Below are 23,271 nucleotides of genomic sequence, written 5' to 3'. Positions count from 1 at the left end.
GCAGAGCTGAATGTGTGATAGATGCTAAAACTCAGCAATGAGAGAGTGGCTGCTGTCTTTTACAATGAAACCCAGTCTGTGTTACAACACAGACATGAATATGTTCAAGTTGCAGGACAGCCTCTAGACCTGGCAATTTATTGTTAAGACTTCTTACACTGTGTTAAGCAGAACAACCTTGATGTAATCCAGACTGGAATTTACTGCAATCCCTTTTTTATGCCCAAATGTGAAATGAAAGGTTCAGGCCATCTTTGATAAAGCAATATGGGTTGTCAATTATCTTGTCCTAAGATGACACATACTCTTCTTATAATGACACAATTTAGCAAATTATTCAAGCCAATTATCTTCTCTTTGTACATAGACACAATTCTGTGTAAAAGTAGGATTACAATCAGGACCAGAGTCTAACCTGCATTTGGCACATGCATAGCAAACTCCATATGTCTGTATGCATATCTTTCTCTCTTGACGTCTGCATCAGCCACAACCAGGTTATGCTTATATTTAAGGGACCCTAGAGCCCTTGTGATATCATGGATCCAGAACCAGGAAATGCAGCTAACTGTCACTCCCTTTTTTGTGCAGCCTAGTGAGGGTAAAATCAGTCTGCGCCTGATGATGGGGACACCATTTACTAGGACATTTCTTCATGTATGTAAAGACTTAGATGTACTGGAAGTCTGTAGTCCGCAACTTGGTGACTCACTGAGTTATGTGACTATGGTAGAGTTGTGTCAGTCTATCACTGCCCAATTCTTGGAAATTTGCAAAGTGACATTTTTTTACAATCTCACTGCATGTTGGTTTAGTGTGTTTATGGAGGTATGGGTGATTTTGTGTGTTGCTTACTAACCACTTGTGTAAGAAAAAGGGTGCCCACCAAATTATATAGATAATTGCATCTTTTACAACTTATGTCATATTGATCCAGTAGTATTTGGATATTGGCGAGTATTAGGTGGTTTTTACACAGTTTCAGAATACCAAGTTCAATGAGGCTCATAACAGAAGAAACAAATGTAGACTGGGCTTTCATGTTTGCCATGTGGGTCAGATTCCTTAGGGCAGGAATGGTATACTGAAGCAATTTGATCAGTAGCCACAGAATATATGCTGAGTAGATAAACCATGCTGTGGAGAAGATTTACTGGGTGAAGTGAAGATACACCATGAAACTTAAGGGAAACAATATACAATACAGTGTATTGCAAGAGTAGCATGCAGCTGTTACTCAGTATAGGACAAATTCAGTACAACAGTGTGAGGGCTGAAGAGGTAATCTAAATTTAGCATAGCACAATCCAAGACTAGTAAACAAACTACAGTAGTAAGAGATAAGTATATGAACTCAATGAAAATAACAGACTGAGGGCAGAACAGATAGTACAAATTATGCATAGTATATTCTAGAATAGCAGGCTAAGATGTTACCAGTAGTACAACTGAAGACTGACTCAGACGCCACACACCAATAGAATAAAAAGAGGTCGGCTTGGATGCCAGAAAGCATATGCTTCAAAAAGTCACCAGGCTCTCTTGCTACAAAATAACTGCTTCTGCAATGCCAGAAAACATATTTCAAGCAATCAGTAGATTCAGGTGCCGCACTATGACTGCTTCTACAATGTATCAAATTCATTTGCTGCATACTTGGATGCATTGAAATATAGTTGCTGACAATAACTAGCGTAATTACAAAGGGAGTATAAATATCAATAGCTGTCAATGATGATAGCCATTGAGCAACCAATAATTAGCCTACTTACAAAGGGGGTTGTACACCTGGATGCAGTGAAATATAGTCACTGACAATAATTAGCCTAATTACAAAGGGACTATAAATATCAATAGCTGCCAATGATGATAGTCATTGAGCAACCAATAATTAGCCTATGTACAAAGGGGAATGTATACATGGATGCAGTGAAATATAGTCACGGACAATAATTAGCCTAATTACAAAGGGAAGTATAAATATCAATAGCTGCTAATGATGATAGTTATTGAGCAACCAATAATTAGCCTATGTACAAAGGGGGTGCATATATTGGGTCTATATTGGAACACCGAACATTTGAAATGTTGAGTGTTCTAATATCGACCCATTTTCAGCGAACACTGAAAATATTGAAGTAACAGGAAACCAAATTCTTTCCTAGGAAAATAATTCAGTTGTCTTTTTCTGTTGCTTCGGTATTTTCAGCGCTCTGGTGGAAAGTTACAGGTCGGGTTCAGATAAGTGTGCGATTGTGTGGACATGTGGGTTAGGGCAGGTTAGATGAGTTAGGGTTAGGGCGTGGGTCAGGTAAGTGTGCGATTGTGTGGATGTGTGGGTTCGGGTGGGTTAGGTGAGTTAGGGTTAGGGTGTGGATGAGGTAACTGTGCGATAGTGACGGACCTTAGGGTTAGGATTAAGGTAAGTGGATAGTTAGTGGTGTATGTATAGTTTAATGTAGGGTTAGGTGTGAGAGTTTAGGTGTATGTGTATGGATTGCCGTTTGTTTGGTGTGCTTGTGTTGTGTGTATGTGTTTTGGAACAGCGATTTTTTTCCCTAGGAAAAAATTTGCTGTTCCAAATGTTCGATTTTTTTTTTTTCAATTGCTAGGGTTCGATATTAGAACATGCGACATTTTGAATGTTCGGTGTTCTAATATAGACCCCATATATCAATAGCTAAATGGTGATGGTTCTGGGTGGTCCGGCAGCAGCAAGGTCTTGTTACAACAAAAAGATCCTAACCTGCAGCAATAAAAAATTACTATAAACAAACTAGACAGTGTAGCCAAGTATGACTAACAAGGACTTCCTATAAATAAAGAGCAGTAGCTGTACCCAACTCAGCACAGCTTAGAATCCAATTACATTACCAGTAGCAACCTTTAACAACCGTGCAGACTAAGCAAGGGATGAAGAATACAGGGAATATCAGATAACAATTACAAACATTTTATAAACACTTTAAAACAAACATAATTGTGTCTCTACAGTAAAACATGTCCTGCTACAGAGTTTAGTGCAACAAGATCTAATTTGATTAGAAATGCTCAATCCAGCAAAAGTGTGTAGCAAGGAAATGCACCACAGGGCAGCCTAAGTAAACAGAACAGTAGATCCTACTATGCAGCTGAGTTTAAAGTCTACACTTAACAGCCACAGCCCAAAACTGTAAGATAAACCTGGAGCAAGTAGAATGCCTGCAACTCCAGCAAACCTCTGGTTGTTGGTATTAAAAAAGCCCAAAAAGTTTCCCAAATTCATAAAACTCTGAGACAATAAATGGCATTCATATGTTAGCAGCAAGTATACTTTATAGGTTCATAGGTTTATACTAGGCTATCTGCCCTAAGGCATTTATAAGCCTAGCCCAAAGTTTTGTGGCTTACGCCACCCCTTATATGAAAAAATACTGTGCCCATTAGTTTGTTGTGCCTCTGTCCAGCAGTGACACAGAGATGATTCCCGGGGTAAACCTATGATCTCCCATCCACAGGTCAAGATTTCTCTTGAACAGAGCCAGCGAGGTGCTCTGCCTCACATGGACTGGGATTTTATTCCACAGCATAGGGAGTCTCTGAGTGATAAATCTATCCCTCCAGCACGTCCTATTTATATCCGTGCTAAGGTTTAAGTCACTTGCTCTAGTGGTTTTGGTGGATTTGGATTTTTTAAGGTGGAGCATGTCCATTAATTCCGGGTTGGACATGGCCTTGTATGTCAGGCACATGTCACCTCTGAGCAGACGGTATGCGACTGAATAGAGCTGGAGTTTCTTCAATCTGGCAGCATATGACAGATTTTGGAGTCCCTTTATCCTTTTGGTGAGGAACTTTTGGGGTCTCTCCAAATGCTGCAGATGTCGGGTGAGATACATCCCGAATGGGGCATTGTACTCGATCATTGGTCTGATAAGCGAAGAGTACAGGGGAACAATGACCTCACTAGATCTGGATGTGAATCCCTTCATGATCAGGTGGGCAATGTAGAAGGTCTTTCTAACCACTTTAGCAACGTGAGTGTCAAAAGAAAGGCCACTGTCAACCTGGATCCCCAGGTCCCTGATAACCTCTTCTGTGCTTAGTGGATTGCCGCCTATATGGTAGCTTGGGGTTACCTTGTTTTTCCCGAAGGGTATGACTATACATTTTTGGCGTTTAACTTCAGGCCATGGCTCTGGCACCAGCTATCTGTTTCCGTGAGTCCCTTCTGAAGGATATCCGTGTCCGATGCACTTTCCACGATGGCACCCAGTTTGCAGTCGTCTGCAAACTTTGTCAGCCAAAGTCCTCCCATGTTGGCCTGTACTTCTGAGAAGTAGATGCCGAACAATAGGGGGCCAAGGACCGAGCCCTGTGGGACACCACTTGTGACCGGCTTGGAGTCTGACATAGCGCCAGCAACTCTAACCCTGTGGGTTCTGTCCTTAAGCCAGTTTGCAACCCATCTTGTGACATATGGGTTTACATTTAAACTGGTAAGTTTTTCTACAATACCCGAGTGGGGTATTGTGTTGAAAGCCTTTGCAAGGGCAAGGTAGGCTGTATGGACTGCCTTTCCCTCATCAATGGCCTTGGTGACTGTTTCAAAGAAGTCGACCAAGTTCAAAAGGCATGATCTGCCCTTGACGAAGCCAAACTGGGTCGGGTCCAATGTCTGCAAGTCCCCTATATCTTTGTTTATGAGCTCCATTATGATCCTCTCCATAGCTTTGCAGACTAGACTTGTTAAGCTTATGGGGCGGTAATTACCAGGGTCCGTAGAGGCACCGCATTTGTGGAGTGGGACCACAGTTGCCGTACGCCACTCCTTAAGCATGTATCCTGTGGTAAGGCTGAGATTAAACAGCTGCCTTATGTGCGGGTTTAATTCCTCATTTAGCTCGTGTAGCACACAGACGGGGACACCATCCGGTCCCATTGATGCTGTGTTTTTAGCTTTACAGAGAGCAGCTTTCACCTGCGCATTTGAGATGTCTGGGAGGCTACACTCCGCTGGGATAGTTATCTCTCCTTTAGGGGAGGGGGGTGAAGTTTGCACTGAACCTGTCTGCCAGTATGTTGGCAATGTCTGTGGGTTCAGTAATTTTTGTATCATTTTGGACTAATTCTGAGCATATCTGGGAGTTTCCACCCAGGTTCCTAACATAGCTGAAAAAGGCCTTATGATTGTCCTTTGAATCCATGGCAATTTTTCTCTCAAAATTGGCCTTAGTTGATTTTATGAGTGCTTGTATTTTTACTAATAATGATCAGGGTGACTTCCCTTTTATGGATTTTGTTCTATCATGTAATAGCTTTCTCCTCTTATTGTAAAGTTTGTTAATGGCTGGGGTCCACCAGACTGGACGTTTGCCCTTTGTGGAAAGAATCTTGGTTTTATTTGGGATTGCCTGATCCATGCAGTCCTGGAGGTGTTCATTGAAGGCATTTGTAAGGGCTTCCGCAGCTTGGGTTGTGGTTTCCACTGGCTCAGGGGCCTTGAAGGATACCACACCAGTCTTGAGTAGTGTGAATTTTGCTTTAGAGAAGTTCTTCACTGTGGTCTTTTGTTTGGGGGGGGGGGGGATGTGGATTTCCAGTGAGATTAGTTTATGATCAGATCTCACCAATGAGGGATATACTTCCGGTGTGGAGCATTTTGTCCCCATGTTTGTGATAATGAGATCTAGTATATTTTCTCCTCTCGTGGGAACAGTGACTAGCTGTTCCATGGCATTTGAATTTATGAACTCCAGGAACCGTTGGGCTAGAAAGTTAGGGCTTGAGTAATGTTCCCAGTCTATATTCGGGTAGTTGAAGTCACCCAATATGATGGTGTTTGGAGATACATTTATACCCTCCAGTGTCTTCAGGAAGGCTGTGTGGGGTTCCTGAGTTTGAGAGGGTGGCCTGTAGCATGCTACAATTTGTAGAGCAGTTTTGCCTATGGTTAGTTGCACCTGGATGGTTTCCGAAGCTTCATGCGTTGCCACCAACCTGGAAGTGTGGGTATCCTTTATGAATATGGATACACCCCCTCCGTTTGTGGTGTGGTCTGGGTTTTGGGGCCGGAACGCATGATATGAGGTAAAACCTAATATTGCCGGGGTGCTCTCAGGAGCTTTGAACCAGGTTTCATTTACAGCACAGACATCAATGTTCTCCATACTGAAAAGGGCCTCGAGTGCGTGCATTTTGAGATTTAGACTTCTGGCATTGAGCAGCATTACCCTCAGTTTCTTCCCATTTTTGTTTTCTAGGGTGGTAGGTTTAGAATTTGAGCCTTGCCTAAAAAAGGCACTATGGGGGTGGCAAGAGCCTTAGCCAATATCCGGAATCCCAGGGGTGACAGGTGCAAGCCGTCCCTTGCGAAGCAGCGTGGCTTGTCAAGCATGTCATCCCAGGCAGACAGACACTGGATCCCCTTTGAATGACACCAGACATTAAGCCAATTGTTAAAGCTGCTCATCTTGTCTCTATATTGTGGCATCATTCTTGGTGAAGGAAGGATACTGCTCAGGGTCAGGGTCATACCTGCCTGGGCTACATAACCAGAGAGCTCCTCTATGTCTCTTTTCATGTAGTCCAGGGAGGTACGTCTCAGGTCATTCACACCAGCATGGACAATGACTGTGTCATATTTGTACTTGCCGTGGAGTGACCCGAGTGCTTGTGTTATGTGGCGGATTCTAGCGCCCGATATGCAGCTTACTGTGACCCTCTCCTTGTTCAGCCTGGTGAGTGGGACGTCAGTGTGTCTGACTATGGAGTCACCTATGACAAGTATGTTTGGTGTTGTATTTGGCTTTAAGGGCTGTGACTGCTTTGCACACTGATTTTGTGGTTTATGTGTTGCTTGTGGGGTGTCTTGAGGCAACAGTTGTTTGGGTGTCTGCTTTGGAGGCCTCTGCTGTTTAGGTAAATTTTTACTCAGAGCCTCCGAGTATGTCTTTGTGTGTTTATGTGTTTGATTCAGTGGTGTGGTAGCATTATGTGAGGCTGGTTTTGTGGTGTGTGTAGCTGCCTTCTCCTCCTGTCTGGTCTTGCCAGTCCTGAGTTGAGAGAGCTCAGCCTCCAGTTTGGCTAAATAGCTGCATCTCTCGCAAGAATTTGTGTTATGTGGGAGGAGGAGAGGGTTGTCTGTGTACATGAGGCAATTGTAACATTGCCTCAATATTCCCAGATTCACCAACTGGGCAGGAGAGGACGCCAGCATCTGGCCCTTCGACATGCTAGAAAAATTAAGAAGTTAGGTATGAGACTGAATAAGAGAGGACTTAGTAAGGAAGTGGGTACTCCTGGGGGGGTTTCGCAAGTGAGGGACTTTGTATAATATAGAAGTGACAAGTGCTGAGCTTTTTTTTTTTTGAGAAAAAAAAAAAAAACTTTTAGGAACAAGTGCTGCGCTTTTTAGTCAAGGGATATACTGTTTAGGTTACTAGTAGAGCAGTTCTAAGGGAAAAAATGAAGAACAGACTTTATGGAGCCAGAAAAAGTTTAACCTTGTTAAACCGGCGCTGCCAGATGCGTGCTTTATAGCAGGGGGCTGGAAAAGGCAGGAAATGACCCAAAATGGCCACTGAACTACAAGTTACTGTCTTAAACCACTCCTCTGAGGACAAACAGGCAGCTCAGTACTCCCCACTCCCACTGGTGAGTAAAGAAACTTCCCCCTGACCAAACAAAGAAAATGGAGAAGTACAGGAACCAAGACAAAGCCCAGGGATAAGCAAAATCTGATCACTGGAACAAACTAGCCAGGAAAGTTAGGAGAACAAGAATATTTTTTTGTTTTTTTTCAAGTTTTTTTCACAGACAGAACAGAAAACATAATAAATGCTTTGCTTTTCGATTAAATGCTATCAAAAGCTAGTACACCTGAGTGTATTAGCCTGTAGCATAAATTTGTACGAAAACAGGAACACATCCACTGTAAGTTTGAAAATTCTTTAATTCTGGTACCTCGGCCTTCGCCTTCTCCTGGAATACTCCATATTCCAGGAGAAGGCGAAGGCCGAGGTACCAGAATTAAAGAATTTTCAAACTTACAGTGGATGTGTTCCTGTTTTCGTACAAATTTATGATATTGGTGTTTTGAAGGAGTGGAGGTGTTGTGTTTTCATACTGTATTAGCCTGTAGTTTAACTTTTAAGCAAACTTAAACTAAGAAGTGCAACCAACAATTAAAGCTTATAAAAACAGGAAAAACAGGTAATACCACTATAAACACAGAGATGAAATTTGATTAAATAAAAAAGGGTTTCTTGTTGTCCTTGGGACTGATAGCATGATCAAATCCAGCAGAACTAGTCAATCCAGCAGAAGTGTTTAACAAGGAAATACAGCACACAGGAGCCCAGACAAGCAGAGGAGCAGTGCCTCTTATGCAGCCCAGTTTAAGAACTTCACCTAAAGTCACAGTTAGACAGATAAGCAACTGAAAATTAAGCCTAGTGCAAGCGGGATACCCAGAACACCAGCAATTTTCCTACTCAGAATAAGTCCCTAGTGAATGAAACCCAGCCATAGTAATAGTATTAACAGTAAATGCAGTTTAAAAGCACACAGAATGAGAATTAAATTAAACAAAAAAATTCCATAATGTCTTTGGGATTGTTAGCAAGTTCAAATATAGTTATAACTAGTCAATTCAGCAGCTGTGTATAATAAGAAAATGTAGCACATAGCAACCCAGCCAAATAAAGACAATGTTTCATCTAAAGGATAGAGATCACATTCAAGGGTGGAGCACTTCCCTCAAAACTGCTCTGCAGTATCAGTAATGACAAAATGAATCCAAGCACATGGGCTTTGTAAAAGACTCAGTCTTTTGGAGATTCAGCATCAAAGGTGAGTATGCTACCTTGTTGAACCTCACACACAAAGAAACACGAGCACACACAAAAATTGTTCAAAGGGAGCAAAAAAGGCTCCATCTTGTTGATCACAAAGGTACAGTAGCAGTAATGCCATCAAACTTATATATATCTACCATCCTCTGGGTAAAAGTAGTTGCATTCATGTTGCTACAGTACTGCTACTATGTACCAGTCCCACCTAATAGTGCAATATTCACCATGACTGTAACTTATAAGCCCTCTAGGGCAGTAACAATGCAGTAAAATATCTCGTCTTTCAGTGCAATACATGCAAATTCATAAATTAACCATTGTGCAATACTTTAAGGTCCATAGTGCAATACTCTAATGTTCACAGTGCAATACTTAAATGTCTGTTTCTGTGCAAGGATCGATGCAATGTCATAACCAAGTACCTGTGCAATACTAAAGTCTCATGCAAGTAAGTGTTCAGTTCAAAAAGTGTTAAAATGTGTTTCTAATTATGTGCAGTATTAGTCTGTCTACCTGCATGTCCGTGATGTAACAGCTGGGTGTTACATGTGTAAATGTTTGTGAAAATAGTCTATATGTTGTCTGCACATTGAGTCTGGAGATATGGAATTTCGTTCAGGTTTTGCACTTATGTGATTTCTGAATGCCAATAAAGTTTACTTTGACTTTTGACATGTTCTGCAATGTATGATGGCTTAAGTTTTTATATGAAGTGATTAAAATCCCTTGAAAAGAGTGAGTGATAACTCACATAAAATACTGCCAAAAGTAACACATGCAAGTGAGAGTAAACATAATACTTCAACAAAAGCAATGCATAATGTTCACTGATCCTTGGTTTATAGTTCTATTAAACATGTATGTACAGTTTATCAGCAGGTACAGGCATAGATGCATGTGAGAAATAACATTTAAAAACACAGCAAACAGCACCCTAGTCCTTAATAAATTCCCAAGCTTTTTATTTTCAAAACATTTCCATCTACTTTTACCATCTTGCTTTTTCAAAGATAGCCCACATGAGAATGGGCTAATGGGCTAAGAACTTTTAAAATTCATCTGTTAGCTAAACCCAACATTCCAGTATGCTCCCTAACCAAATCCCATGCAATACATTTAGGATTCTCCCAAACAGTTTCTTGTAGCCAGCTCCCAGGTAATTAAATCTTCCTTGTGGTATGGCCAGGTGGAGCCAATATAACTCCAGCTTCTGACCACCTACATTTCACTTATTCATCATTATGACTAATCATATCCTTAATCTCAAACAAGTGCAAACTTATTGGCCACTATCAACCACATACAACTCTTTTATTACAACTTCCTTACAGGTTTACTGTATATCATATTGAATATTTTTGCTTCCTAAAAGGAAGTGCAGCAGTGATACAATAATGTTATTGTCCTTCACACCTACATGGAACCAGCTCAGTTCTGTTTCAGGTCTCCTACTAACAGATGAAGCAAAGGATTTAAATCCTTGATAAACTGGCGATTTTATTTGGTCACTACCTTCAAAACATATAGCATGTATTTCAGTTTTAAAAAGGAGTTAAGCTACTGCGTATATATATTTTTTTTCTCTTTGCTTCTCCTATCTAAGAATCAAGCTTGTTTAATACAATGTCATTTACATCAGTGTATTAACTGACATCAAGCCATAGTTATGTAAAGCTACACTAAACATTGTGGGGGGAAAAGATGTTAAACATTACATATTTATTAAAATTATATGCTTTATTCACCTATTTTAGAGGAAAGGGAAATAGAAATCCAAGTGTGAATATTGTCGGGAGTAAATATTAAGTTGAAATACAAAAATAATAGTTACTAGTAACAGGGGTGTGGTAGACTGGGATCCCATCCTCCCCTCTCAATAAATGCTTTAAATGTGTATTGCTGAGTTTCAGAACCCACTGTGGTGTGTAGAATCATGTTTTTTTTTTTTTTTTGAAGAATCAGTATTCAGTATTTGTTTTGCACTTTTGATAGGGATCCTCAGATATCCTCAAGACACTGTTGCCAGGTATACATGTACACATGTACAATGACTATGCAGTGAACACTACTGTGGGAGTGAGAACCTGGCAATGTACACTTTCAAGCTATCATGTATGTTAAATACATGTCTTGTGTCACCACTCAAAGAGGCAGCTTTACAGATATCTCTGTGCATATTTAACCAAGAGCTTAAGTACACAAGTTATACCTCATGCATAGTTTCATAGGTTAGTACTCGGCTAACTGACCTTGTGGGCCATTTTAAGCCTATCCAGTTATCCCATGTAAGAATCAAACCCTGCACATTGTGTCGGTACGGTAAAAACATTAATCACTATACCATCCTCCCACCCCTCTATTAAACATTTATTGCCAACTGTAAACTTGAAGTACTGTAGTGGGTCTTCTTATTTCTGACCACTGATTAGAAGGGAGTCTTCTTGACCCCAATATTCATTTCACCCATTAGCATTACAAGACCACTGACCACTGCACTTGTTCTGCCTTACTTCACCACAAATACATCATGCTATAGAAAAATGTCCACTCTGAATGACTTGGTCTGTTGTTGGGCACCTTCCTGATTGGTCCTCTCTGAAGCAGTTATCATTGGTTCATGCATGCACTTTAATAGCGTCTGTTACGTATAATTCACTGTCACCTTCATGATGGAACATGAGCCAGTATTACCAGTAATGGAAGTCATCAAGTTTTATTTTGTCTTCTCTCTCTCAGATGCTGCAACCATTTGTGCTCTGTAGTCTCCAAATGTTCCACAAAAGCTAATAAAAAAATTCACAGCTTTTGTCTCAAATACATGGAAAGGCCTAACTGGTTGCCTACAGCTTATTACATCTTCCTCCTACTTTAAGAGTAACCTTGGGTACTTCTACCTCAGAAACCATGCCTCTTCATATGTTAAGAAACCATGATTGCTCCTTCCTCATAAATGTTCTTATTCCCCTGTGGCTCTGTAGGTGAGAATAATGGTGCACATCACTAAGAAAGTGCAATAGATGCAGGACAGGCTTACACTGTGCTGTGTCACGGGAACACAGTGCTGCAGTCCCTGCATCCTATAGATATGCAGCATACACCAATGTAGTGATTCATAGCATATAGGTTAAGTAGGGAGATGGTAAAATACAAAGCATATATTTAGCTAGCTTATTACCCCCCCACACACACAAACATACACACAAACACTAAAGACAGACATACACATTGTACAAGCAGTGAAGGATGAACTATATGCAGTACTAGGGAAGTGTAATTCAGAAAGTTTGTGACCTGCTTTTGTCTCACTACCAGTTTATGCATGAATGTGTGCCTCACAAGAAGATAATAAAGCTGAACTGTTTAGCTCTGTGTTGCAAGCTGGTAAAGAACATACGATTATTTTTCTCTCAGCACATGTATATGCATGCGTAAAATTGCGAGGCAGAAAACTAGTAGATCAGATTAAAGCAGTACTTTGTGTTGAAGAGTCTCTGTAAAATTAAGAAAGAAACACGATTTTGTGGAAGTAATTAGCAGCTGTTGGAGCTCTCTGTTGCATGACAGCACTAAGGTGCACAGGGCTATGTGGAACACCCTTGGAGAAGTAAAGGGTTTTTATATTCTGTTGGAGAATTGACAAAGGCTTAGCATGATGGAGCAGTCTGAACTTGGAATGCTTCTGCACTGTGCTAAGCTTTTCACATTTAGAGACTGCGTTACTGCTAAGATTTTCCACTTTCGGGAGCTTCAGTGTGGAATTTGGTCTTGTGAATTAAGACAATGCTAATGTGGTAGTCCAGCCAGGGGACTGGCTCATTCTTTTTAGTCATGTGCTCTTCCCCAGAAATGTTCTCTGTTCCTGATCTGCTTAGTTGAGAAATTCAGAGAATCAAACAAAATCCAAATATTGGCAGTACATGTACAAAGAGTAACACAAAACAGACTGTACCAGACACCGCGTGGAAGTAGCAGTAAAGATACTTTATTTAATAACATATATTCATTAAATATGAATGTATATATTAACTAAATCATCTTTACTGCTATTTCCACATGGCATCTACTACAGTTCATTTTGCCTCAATTCAGAGAATCATTCCAACAAGGAAAATTTGAAGAAAAAGTGACCACTATAAAAATGTGACAGCTATCCATTTACTTCTATCAAAGTATTCTTCTTGTAGTTAAGTTCAGCAATGATGTGGGAGTCTGCGGGTGGTGGTTGGGTGGATGAATGAGTAAGTGCCTGTGTATGTGTGTGTGTGTGTGTGTGTATGTGTGTGTGTGCATATACATACATATATATATATATATATATATATATATATATATATATATATATACATACATATATATATATATATATATATATATATATATATATATATATATATATATACACACATACATACACACACACACACACACACACACACACACACATGAATGTACTAGAATGGCTGAGGCTGCATAAATGTGAGCGTGTTTCTGTCTGTTTGGGTTGTCAGATGGGGGCAGGTTATGTGGGGCCATCACAAGTCTGGTTGTGAGAGTCTGTGCATGTGTGTGCACATGTATGATGCAGTATGCATATAGGGTAATGGGCGAGTGTTTCCATGAGTGTGAGCACCTGTAGGTGGCTTATTGTGGATGTTTGGACATGGGTGCATGTGGGGGAATGCTAGAGCCAGACAGTGTGTGTATGTAGGGTGGATGGCTTTGCTAATTGGATGTCATTAGGGAGAACACTAGCATGATCAGGACTGACAGCACTTTGCTCATTTCAGAGACATAGTAACCAGCCAATAGTAAGGTCTCACTCACTGTGGCTATACTTATCTCTGAGTCACATTTTCTTGTCTCTGCACCATATTTCTCAACTGTTCAGATTTTTGCCTCATATTTTCAGTTTATTCCTCATAACATTTGTGGTTTTCTGACAAATCACTGGAATGATATGAGGACTGAAGTCACTAAATAATGACATGCATCTGAGTTTCAGACTTCATATCCTTCAGAAAATGTATGTTAATACAATCCCTGTTACTCTAGCAAATTTACAAGCTTATAAGAGGAATATTTAAAATCTGTACTTATTTTTGGGCCTTTGTCCCCTCCCCCCATTTTGTCAGGCTTTGTCCAGATTAATGTTACAAAGAGGCTGAGACGTATGCACTACACTAAATGGCAAACCTAAATCATCTCGGGATTTTAGTGAGTCTTATCCTTTGTCTGATAAAGACAATTAACCAGATCAAAGACCAAACAAGATGAACTAAATTCAGTGGTTGTTGAAAACATCTGCTGTCAGGAATAGAGTTACAAATGCAATTTTTATTCTCCTTTCCACTGAGTGAAAGCAACTCTAGTATTCATTTATTTTTTTCCAGTATGAAATCAGTTTGGTTTAACAATATGGGAAATTTTGAAAGCATTGCTTTCAGGGCCCTAGAAAGCAAACTGTATAAAATGGGCAAAACCCTGGGAACTGGGAAGTGTGCCATCCATGCTACAACATGTGTGTGCATGTGTGAAATTATGCGATGGAGGGCGAGTAGTATTGCACCCAATAAACTGCTTCAGGAACTGGACTGCCATACAACTGCAGTAGCTTCTTTTTAGTTAGTGCTCTCATGTGGCTGCACTGCAATGTAGTTCCAGATGACATTTATGGCACACACTATAGCTGTCCCTAAATTGGTTTAGCATAATTATTCATGCTGTATACCTCTTTGCATTGTATTGCACATGCCACCTGCCATCTTGCATATCAGTAACATATACCACTTCTGCAGTCCTGCTATACTTTTGTCTGCATTGTATATAAGGTAGTTTTCTATGGATTAGCTCTATATATCAAATACGTCATTTATAACCCCAATCCAGTGATATTCACTATTTGGTATTTATATAGACACTGTACATCTCAAAACCCTTTTTATGTACAAAGCATCTCATAAATACTATATTATATATATATATATATATATATATATATATATATATATATATATATATACATCTATATATATATATATATATATATATATATATATATATATATATATATAAATATATATATATATATATATATATATATATATATATATATATATATATATATATATATGTACATATATCTATATATATATATATATATATATATATATATATATATATAAATCTTCTTTATCTTTCGGCTGTTCCCATTAGGGGTCGCCACAGCGGATCATCCGTTTCCATTTCTTCCTGTCCTCTGCATCCTTCTCTGTCACACCAACCACCTGCATGTCCTCTCTCACCGCATCCGTAAACCTTAACTTAAGCCTTCCTGTTTTCCTCTTACCTGGCAGCTTCATCCTTAGCATCCTTTTCCCAATATACTCAGCATCCCTCCTCAGCACATGTCCAAATCAATGTAATCTCATCTCTCTGGCTTTGTCTCCAAACCGTCCAACCTGGGCTGACCCTCTAATATACTTATTCCTAATCCTGCTCACCCTCATCACACCCAGTGCAAATCTTAACATCTTTAACTCTACCATGTCCGGCTCTGACTCCTGCCTTTTTGTCAATGCCACTGTTTCCAACCCATATAACATAGCTGGTCTCACTACCCTCTTGTAGACCTTCCCTTTCACTCTTACTGGTACTCATCTACCACAAATCACTCCTGACACTCTTCTCTACCCACTCCAGCATTGGCCTATATGATGTCTCTAAATCTGCAATTAAGCCATTTTTCACTAGCAAAATGAATACAGTTTTAGTAACGAAGCTTGGGGATAAGAGTCTTCTTCCCAAAAACCAGTTCCATTAAGATGGGTCTCTTCTTACTTATTTTATTTTAATTGAGGGGACAGTCCACCCACTTCCAAAGCCATCTTGATTTTAAGCTTACCAATACGCTATGTTACTTTGTGATTCATTATTATTTCCATCACTTGTGCTTTGCAGTTATGGAAGTTCAAACACTGCAAACATCTTCAACAGTAGTCCCTTCTGTAATACTATATATGTTTTTAGAGTACTCCTTGAACATTTGTTTGTCTTAGCTACTCCTCTCACCAGTTTTGTACCTACTAGTCCTAAATTCTTTCCACTTAAGTGTACAGTAATCATTACAAACATGCAGAAACTGCCTTTCTTTTAATCGGTATATGGTGTTTAGGCAGAGTATTTTTAATACAGTTTTAGAAATTAAAAGGTATTACTCTAACACCGTATTGCAGCTCTCTTATTCTCTCTTTTTCATATATGTTTTATTCAGATCTGTGCTATCGATGAGCAATGTGTATCTGCTGTCTTGACCTTTACTGATCACAGTGAAAGATTCGTTGGTTTCATGGAATTCAGTATGAAGTCGAGACAATTATTTAATGAGAACCACCATATGTTTTTCCTGATGCTTTGCATTTCTGATTATACCTCTTTAGGCTTCTGTTTATAATATGTTGCTTGCTCTTTATAACTCACATGATCTGTTTGCATATGTGAAACAATGATAATATTTGTTCAATGTGCAGCTAGTGCAAAATATATACAAATTAAAACGCAAACTGAATAATAATAATAATAATAATAATATAGTTCTAACCCTTTAAGGCAACAGAGTTGTTTTACATGCAAACTAATGTTGCATCTAAAATGTGTTGTCCCATTTTTTTTAAATTCTCTAGGGGTATTATTGCTGATATTGCTAAGTACAATGCCACAGTTACTTTATATTTCAATATCTAGCCTGACTCACACTTTCATAATAGTAAACTCCTCAAAAATGAAAGCATAAAACTACAAATAAATAAATGTTGTCTGTCTTTTCGGCTTTTCCCTGTTAGGGGTCGCCACAGTGGAACTGTGGTCTGCTAATGATTGGCAGTAAATTTTTATGGTGCCGAGTTGCCAGCCCAATGCCCAAATTTCAGTGAAGGCACGCCCATTCACGCATGTCTTTCGGAGGCCACTCGACCATGGGGAGGACATGCAGACTCCACACAGAAGGCACTCTAGCCGAGAATCGAACAGGAGATCCTCTTGCTGTGAGGCAACAACGCTACCGCTGTACCACCACGGCACTAAAAGTACAAATAAATACATAAAATAAATAAATAAAATACTACTGATGCAGGAGACTGAGTGCAATATATCTGCAATACATCCAAACCAAAACTCCAAGCAGCGTCTTCTGTTTTTCTGCCATTAACCCAGTGACTTATGTTAGCTCCTGTTAACATCTTTACTTCCTTCTGTTGCTTTCCTACAAAATGGGATTCACTTTAAAACTCCTGTATGTCATCTCTCTGAAATGGGATTTGTCATCATTAACACTGCAAAACTGAATGTTTAAGGTTTTCCACAACTCCCTAAGATGAAGTACTTCATTTCTACAGCCCAAACATAACTATTTCTGAGGTCACACCACAGTGTGAGGTAAAGGAACTGAAATTCAGTCAGAAGAATTCTGAGGTGTTCAGCTAATGATTCACTGAATGGTCCTGCTACAAAATGTCATTCCTCATCCCATAGTTATCCAAAGTCTCCCAGTTTTCTTATATCTCTATTACTTTCATTCATAAAGTTTCCAATACCCACTTTATCCAATTTAGAGTTATAAGAGAGATGGAGCCTTTCCTAGCATTCTGTGTGAGTAAGGCAGAAAACTAATCCTGGGCAGAACACCACATTGTTGGGAGGCCATTGTGCGAATTATCAAGTCACCGATCAACATGTCTGTGAGATGTGGGTGGAAATCAGAGTATCTAAAAACAGCCCATGTTAACACAGAAGTCTCATCAGCCAGGAAATTAACTGGAACACCAAGAACAGTGAGGAAACAACTTAGTTATGCCACCTTACAAGTTTTTCCATACATAATATGTTCAAAAGCTGTTCCTTTCCATAGCATGCATTCTTTCTTAAAAGTGTACAAGATATGCAATGTGACAATGACCGTGGTATCAAGCTAACCACTAAGAAAGAGTTAAAGAAAAAAATGTTTAAAAATGCAGTGTAAAAAAGTGGCAGCTATATTAATTAAATAAACAGATGCTCAGAGCAGTGTTTTCAGACATTTTCTCAGATCTTCAAAATGATCACTTTTAAGTCTATATTTTGAATGTAAAACATTTAATTCTGACCGATCAGAGGATTCTTCAATGTAATACATAATGGAGACTGGGGAAAGGAGGGCTCTCAGTGAGCTTAGAAACCAGAAAATGTTGGAAATTATTTTATGAGGTGAATGGGATGCTTCCGCAGCATATCTGAAACTGCACCTTGGAGTCAATGGCAAGAGAGGAAGAGGAGTTGTATTAGCAGCAGCTTAGAATGATGCCAGAAGTACAACACTATTCCTCCTAATCCTTATCAAGTCACTAAAATCATTAGCAATAATTGACTACATCCCCCTTCACCAATCTACCTTGTATACCCACATGTCCCACACTTTGAATGTAATATGTTTATGGAAAAGTACAGTGAAACATTAAATGGCTAATGGTTACTACAGGAAAATGCTGAAAGTGATTCAAACAGAAATAAAGGGAAAAATAATAACTGCATTAGTAAATTCAGGACTGTTTTCTGAATGACAGTAGCAGCAGCAATTTCCTAAAGTAGTTTTTTGGAGCATGAATTGCAAAAAAATCCTGAAAACGGATCTGTAGGCTATAGAACCCCTGCCAGGTATCTCTGAAATAAATACAGTTAGGAAAGTTGACCTAAAGATGCACAAACTATTAGAAGAGTGAAAAAGACTCCATGTAGGATATGATACTGAAATCTGAAATGTCTGCTCAGAGATGGGCTTGTCAAGCCTGACTGGGTAAAGGACATTGAAAAGTATTTTTCAATTACTATTTTTGTAGTTCCTCACATTCCTTATGTAGGGGATCTTGTCTTCTGATCATTCTTGCTATGCATTATTACTACATAATTGCCATAGCTCAGTGGTAAGAGCTATCGACCCTTCCCAAGCACAGTTCATCTAGTCATGACTATTAGGCATAAATCCAGTAAACATGCATTATGTTGACAATGCCTTGGGAAAACTTTACAATTACTCTATGGTACAGAGTACTAAAATGAATAAACAAAGCTAGAATGGAGTATAGATACAGAATGTCTCAACAGTTATACAGCTGTCAGTGATGATTTCTTAGTTAGCTTCATGCACATTGAAAATATGATGATAATGTTTCTGGCACTGTCTCGAGACGGTTTGTCAGCTTTGGTCATAAATACGTGATTAAAGAAATGGTCTTCCAGCAAGCTAACAGATTTGTCCCCAACAGCATTAGGTGGAAGTGTGGGTAGACCCTGAAAAGAGTGAACATAACGACTTAGTAACAGACATGTCTTTCAAGTCATTTGAGAGTTAATTATAAGACATTGTGTTTAAAAGTAATGGGGTTAATTGTTTTGTTTTAGCTCTGCCAGTCACCTCACGCTTTTCATAATTCTTTGCAGGACCTTATATGACTATTCATGTCCTTTGTTTTGTGTGCTGCTGTTGTCTTGCATGAAAATAAACAATAGTTAACATGTAAAAAGCAGACCACTAAACAGAAAACTGGAAAATAATGTGCACACACTGCTACAAAGATTGTTGATTACACATTTGTACACTTAAATATTTTTTTATTCACTAATAGTACTAATTTATTATTTAATTCTATTTTCTATAGTAAATACAGAGTGCAAAATGGATGTTGTGTGTGTTCTACAAGGAGAGCCAGTACATTTGAAAGTCGACAACAAGACTGCCCTGCAGCAAGCAGATTCTGTAGTGTGGAACATCAAAAGCAGTGCAGGACTCCATAAGCCAGTTGCAGAAGAACATTATGGCAAACTACATATTCCAGCTGTATATCAAAACAAACTTAAGTACAATACTTCAGACAAGTCTCTCATGTTCACATCTGTACAGACAGATGATGCAGCAATCTATACTGTGAAGCTGTGTAACAAAGTATTTTGTTCCTCCAGCTACTGTGAGTCTACTAAAGTTATTGTGCAAGGTAAGTCACCAAGTTCCAGGCTTATATTCTTATCCCAGGGCATCATGCTATTTCAGCAGTTTAGTTTTATAACATCTCACCACTCATTTTAGTGGGATCTGTGTCAGACATGCTATATGGGAAGTAAAAGTAAGTCCCAAAATCAGCTGCATAAAGATTACTCAAGTGCTGACTAACTGAAGTCACCATACCATAACACACAGTATGCCCTAGATGTCCACCAGTGGTACTATCAACAAAATATGCCTATACATACATGTTCTCTATTTATTTTGCCCTTGTTGCCCACAAGTATGAACAGACAAAACTGAAGATTTTAGATGAAATGTGCGCACCATACACAAAATCAGCTGCCATGAAACATATGACTTGCATTTTTCTGAAAGGTCAAGTATATGACACTCAGCATCTAACCCCACCACAAACACACCAGCCTCATAAACCTTACCTGCAGTGAGGGTATAATAACCCTTCTATACCTGTAACAGTTAGAAATGTCTCATACAGAGCCCACTAGGTGGTGTTATTCCAAAACTGGAAGACAAATAATCATGGACCCTGAGGGTTTTATGATTTATATGGATTGTCCCACTTACATACCCTGACATACACACAGACTGTCACTGTGATGCCATACTCCCAAACAGCTTTACTGAAGAGACTGTTGTCTTCCAAAAGTTGCCCATCTTCCACAAGGCAATTCCCCAGTCATAGGGGATGAAACTACAAACCACATCTGTGTTATCAGATGGAATTCACACAACATAATTAATGTACAGTCATGCACATATACACTTTTGAAGCATCACTAAGCCACATTATCTTATAACAGCACAAAAATGATGTTATTTACCATGGCAAGACAGTGTTAAAACATTCTCAGATGATATAAAAATTATATTTGGTCTTGATAAATATGCAAAAGCAAGGTTTAATGCAAAAAAGTTGCAGTACTAATAAAATACCAATCTGGGACAGGAATGTGATATAAAGGAACTTGAGCAGGACGTAGTTTATAAATATCTGGAAACTGATGGAGGATTGATAATAAAACATGAGCATATGTAAATAAAACTCAATAAGGAATGCTTCAGAAGACTAAAACTAATAATGAAAACAGCTTTAACATCTAGGAATAAAGTGGAATGGGGGTATAAGCTCAGTGGTAGAGCATTTGACTGCAGCTCAAGAGGTACCTGGTTAAAATCCGTGTGCCCCATGCAAAGGTGGCCTTTACAGTTCAGATGGTGGAGAGGTATGTTGCTGTGATTGTAGTGCACAGGGTTCTGGGTTCAAGACTTGGTAGTAATGACTTTTTCACCTATGGACCTATAGAGAGCACCTCACTGGCCCTCCAAGAGAAATCTTGATGAGTGGATGGGAAATAGAAAATTCACCCTGGGATCACTCCACTGGCTCTACTTGACAGAGGCACTGGGAACTAAGGTTGGGTGGTATGATGCCAGGGTAATCCTATGGGCTAGGCTTGCAAAGGCTCCACCTAGTACACACCTATGTACCTATGAACCTAAGCTATAAACCAATTTGCTCCTCCTGTTCTAATTTACAGTTTTGGTGTAAATGACTGGCCCAAAAAAAGTACTGTGTCAGTTGAACAGAAAATCTAGAAAAAATGTTTCACATTTTCAAATGATGTATAATAATCAGTGGATACCAAGGCTGTATAATCCACACTCTGAAGGCGATATGGGCCTCCTTAGAATTTATTACATATATAGATCTGCAGTCGTGAAATTGCATGCAGCTCTGCTGACATCATCAAATCCAAACATAGTAAAAGGTTTAAACCTGAGGAGAGGAAGTCTAGGATGACCTCTCAGCTTAGTTTAACAGAAGCATTCCTGTGTCAAGTGGGAATGAAAATTAAACCAGAAAACAAAAATCAGAAAGCAGCTGAATGTGTCAAAAATCAAAATAAAGAACATAAGAAGGACCAGATGAGAAGGAAAGAAATGTGAAAATGCATAAATATAGGGGTAAGTGTAGAGATCCCCTGGAACAACCTCATTTTGTTCAGGATTTAATCCAGGAATGGTTAAGGGGAGGTGAGTTGAAACCAAAGGATGAAAGGTCAATAATGACAGCCTAGGATAGTGAACGACTGCAAAGTCCATTGAACAGGTCAGAAAATACACAAATGTAGGCTCTGTAAAACAGAATCTGAAACAGTCAGACACCTTGTTGCTAGATGTGCCTGCATAATGAAAGGCACAATAATGTGGCACGAATGTTACACTGGGGATTGTGCAAATACTACAATACAGAAGTAGTGGAGAAGCACTGCAATCATGAACCACAAAGGATTATAGAGAATTATGAAGTGTGCATCAACGAGATCATCCATTACTAGCAGTTCAAAAAAGTAGTTGCTAGAAAACCAGATATAGTAGTCCATGAAAAGAAGGCAAAAGTAGTACTGATTACTGAAATTGTTAGACCTAACAATTACAGTGCCTTACATGCAGACACACAAAGTCATAAAATACTAGAATTTGCAAAAGTATTCCTAGACTGTTATTTAATCTTGCCATATAGGCTCACAGTATTACTATTAAACTGTGCACTCTGCCAACTTTTCACTCTTGTCCTGTAGGTCACCTATGTGAACTTTGTTTTTGGATATATTTATGGAAATCTGACTATTTTACTTCTGCTTTATAATAATATTTACAAAAACTTAACATCTCTCTCTCTCTCTCTCTCTCTCAAAGTGGAAGACAAATATCTGCAACAAATTGGTTTATCCTCCTGCTGGGTCTCTGATGACACCAAATTGTAAGATGTACTGCACACCATTTACATGATATCACAGATATAGATAATATTAATATACATATCTATTGGTGCAAACAGTTTAACATGATTGACCAGGAATTTCATACACAAAAAATGAAGAAACCATAGGGATTAAGTTAACTACTGACAGAAACAAGAATCAGAGGTGGATAGTCCTCAAACTAAATGATCACAAAATGATAAAGTTAGCAGGTAGTGCCATAACTTTGCTACGTGGCAGGATTAGGCTGTTTAGAATGTGATTATCTATTTATGTTAGGTAACATAAACTTTATACACATGGGTGATTTTCTCAAATGGAATGCAGAAAACAAAGTGTTTCTGTGGACCAGCACTTATATTAAAATATATAGAACTTGTTAGGACTATGGTAGTCATAAGAAACAGTGCAGCGCTTGCCTTGCCATAGGACAGAGCCGCAAGAGTAGACTGTTTTAATGAGTTCAGTCTTGCAGAGTACATATGCTTAAAAGTTTACCCATACCACACTCATTAAATATCTATTTCCAGAAGACAGTCCCCTTCATGATGCCAAATGCTGCCCAGGAGATGACATTCAGGCAAGGGCAGGTATTAAAATGAAACACGTGAAAAGACAGCAG

The 23,271-nt window shown here is 39.1% G+C and overlaps 1 protein-coding gene across 2 annotated transcripts in view; it reads left to right on the top strand.

The window, feature by feature from the left end:
* The window catches only part of LOC122809152, a 134,967-nt gene that overhangs the window by 44,939 nt on the left and 66,757 nt on the right, over positions 1 to 23,271 (top strand). For both annotated transcript variants that reach the window (XM_044080432.1, XM_044080433.1), the window contains one exon: positions 19,520 to 19,852. In XM_044080432.1, coding sequence (XP_043936367.1) covers positions 19,520 to 19,852 — 333 coding nt within the window. The remainder of the gene's footprint in view (positions 1 to 19,519; positions 19,853 to 23,271) is intronic.

The sequence above is a fragment of the Protopterus annectens genome, chromosome 8.part0 (assembly GCF_019279795.1).
Source record: "Protopterus annectens isolate FY-2018-M chromosome 8.part0, PAN1.0, whole genome shotgun sequence".
Lineage (NCBI taxonomy): Eukaryota > Metazoa > Chordata > Ceratodontiformes > Protopteridae > Protopterus > Protopterus annectens.
The sequence above is the reverse complement of the archived record's forward strand: the minus strand, read 5'-3'. Positions and strand labels throughout refer to the sequence as shown.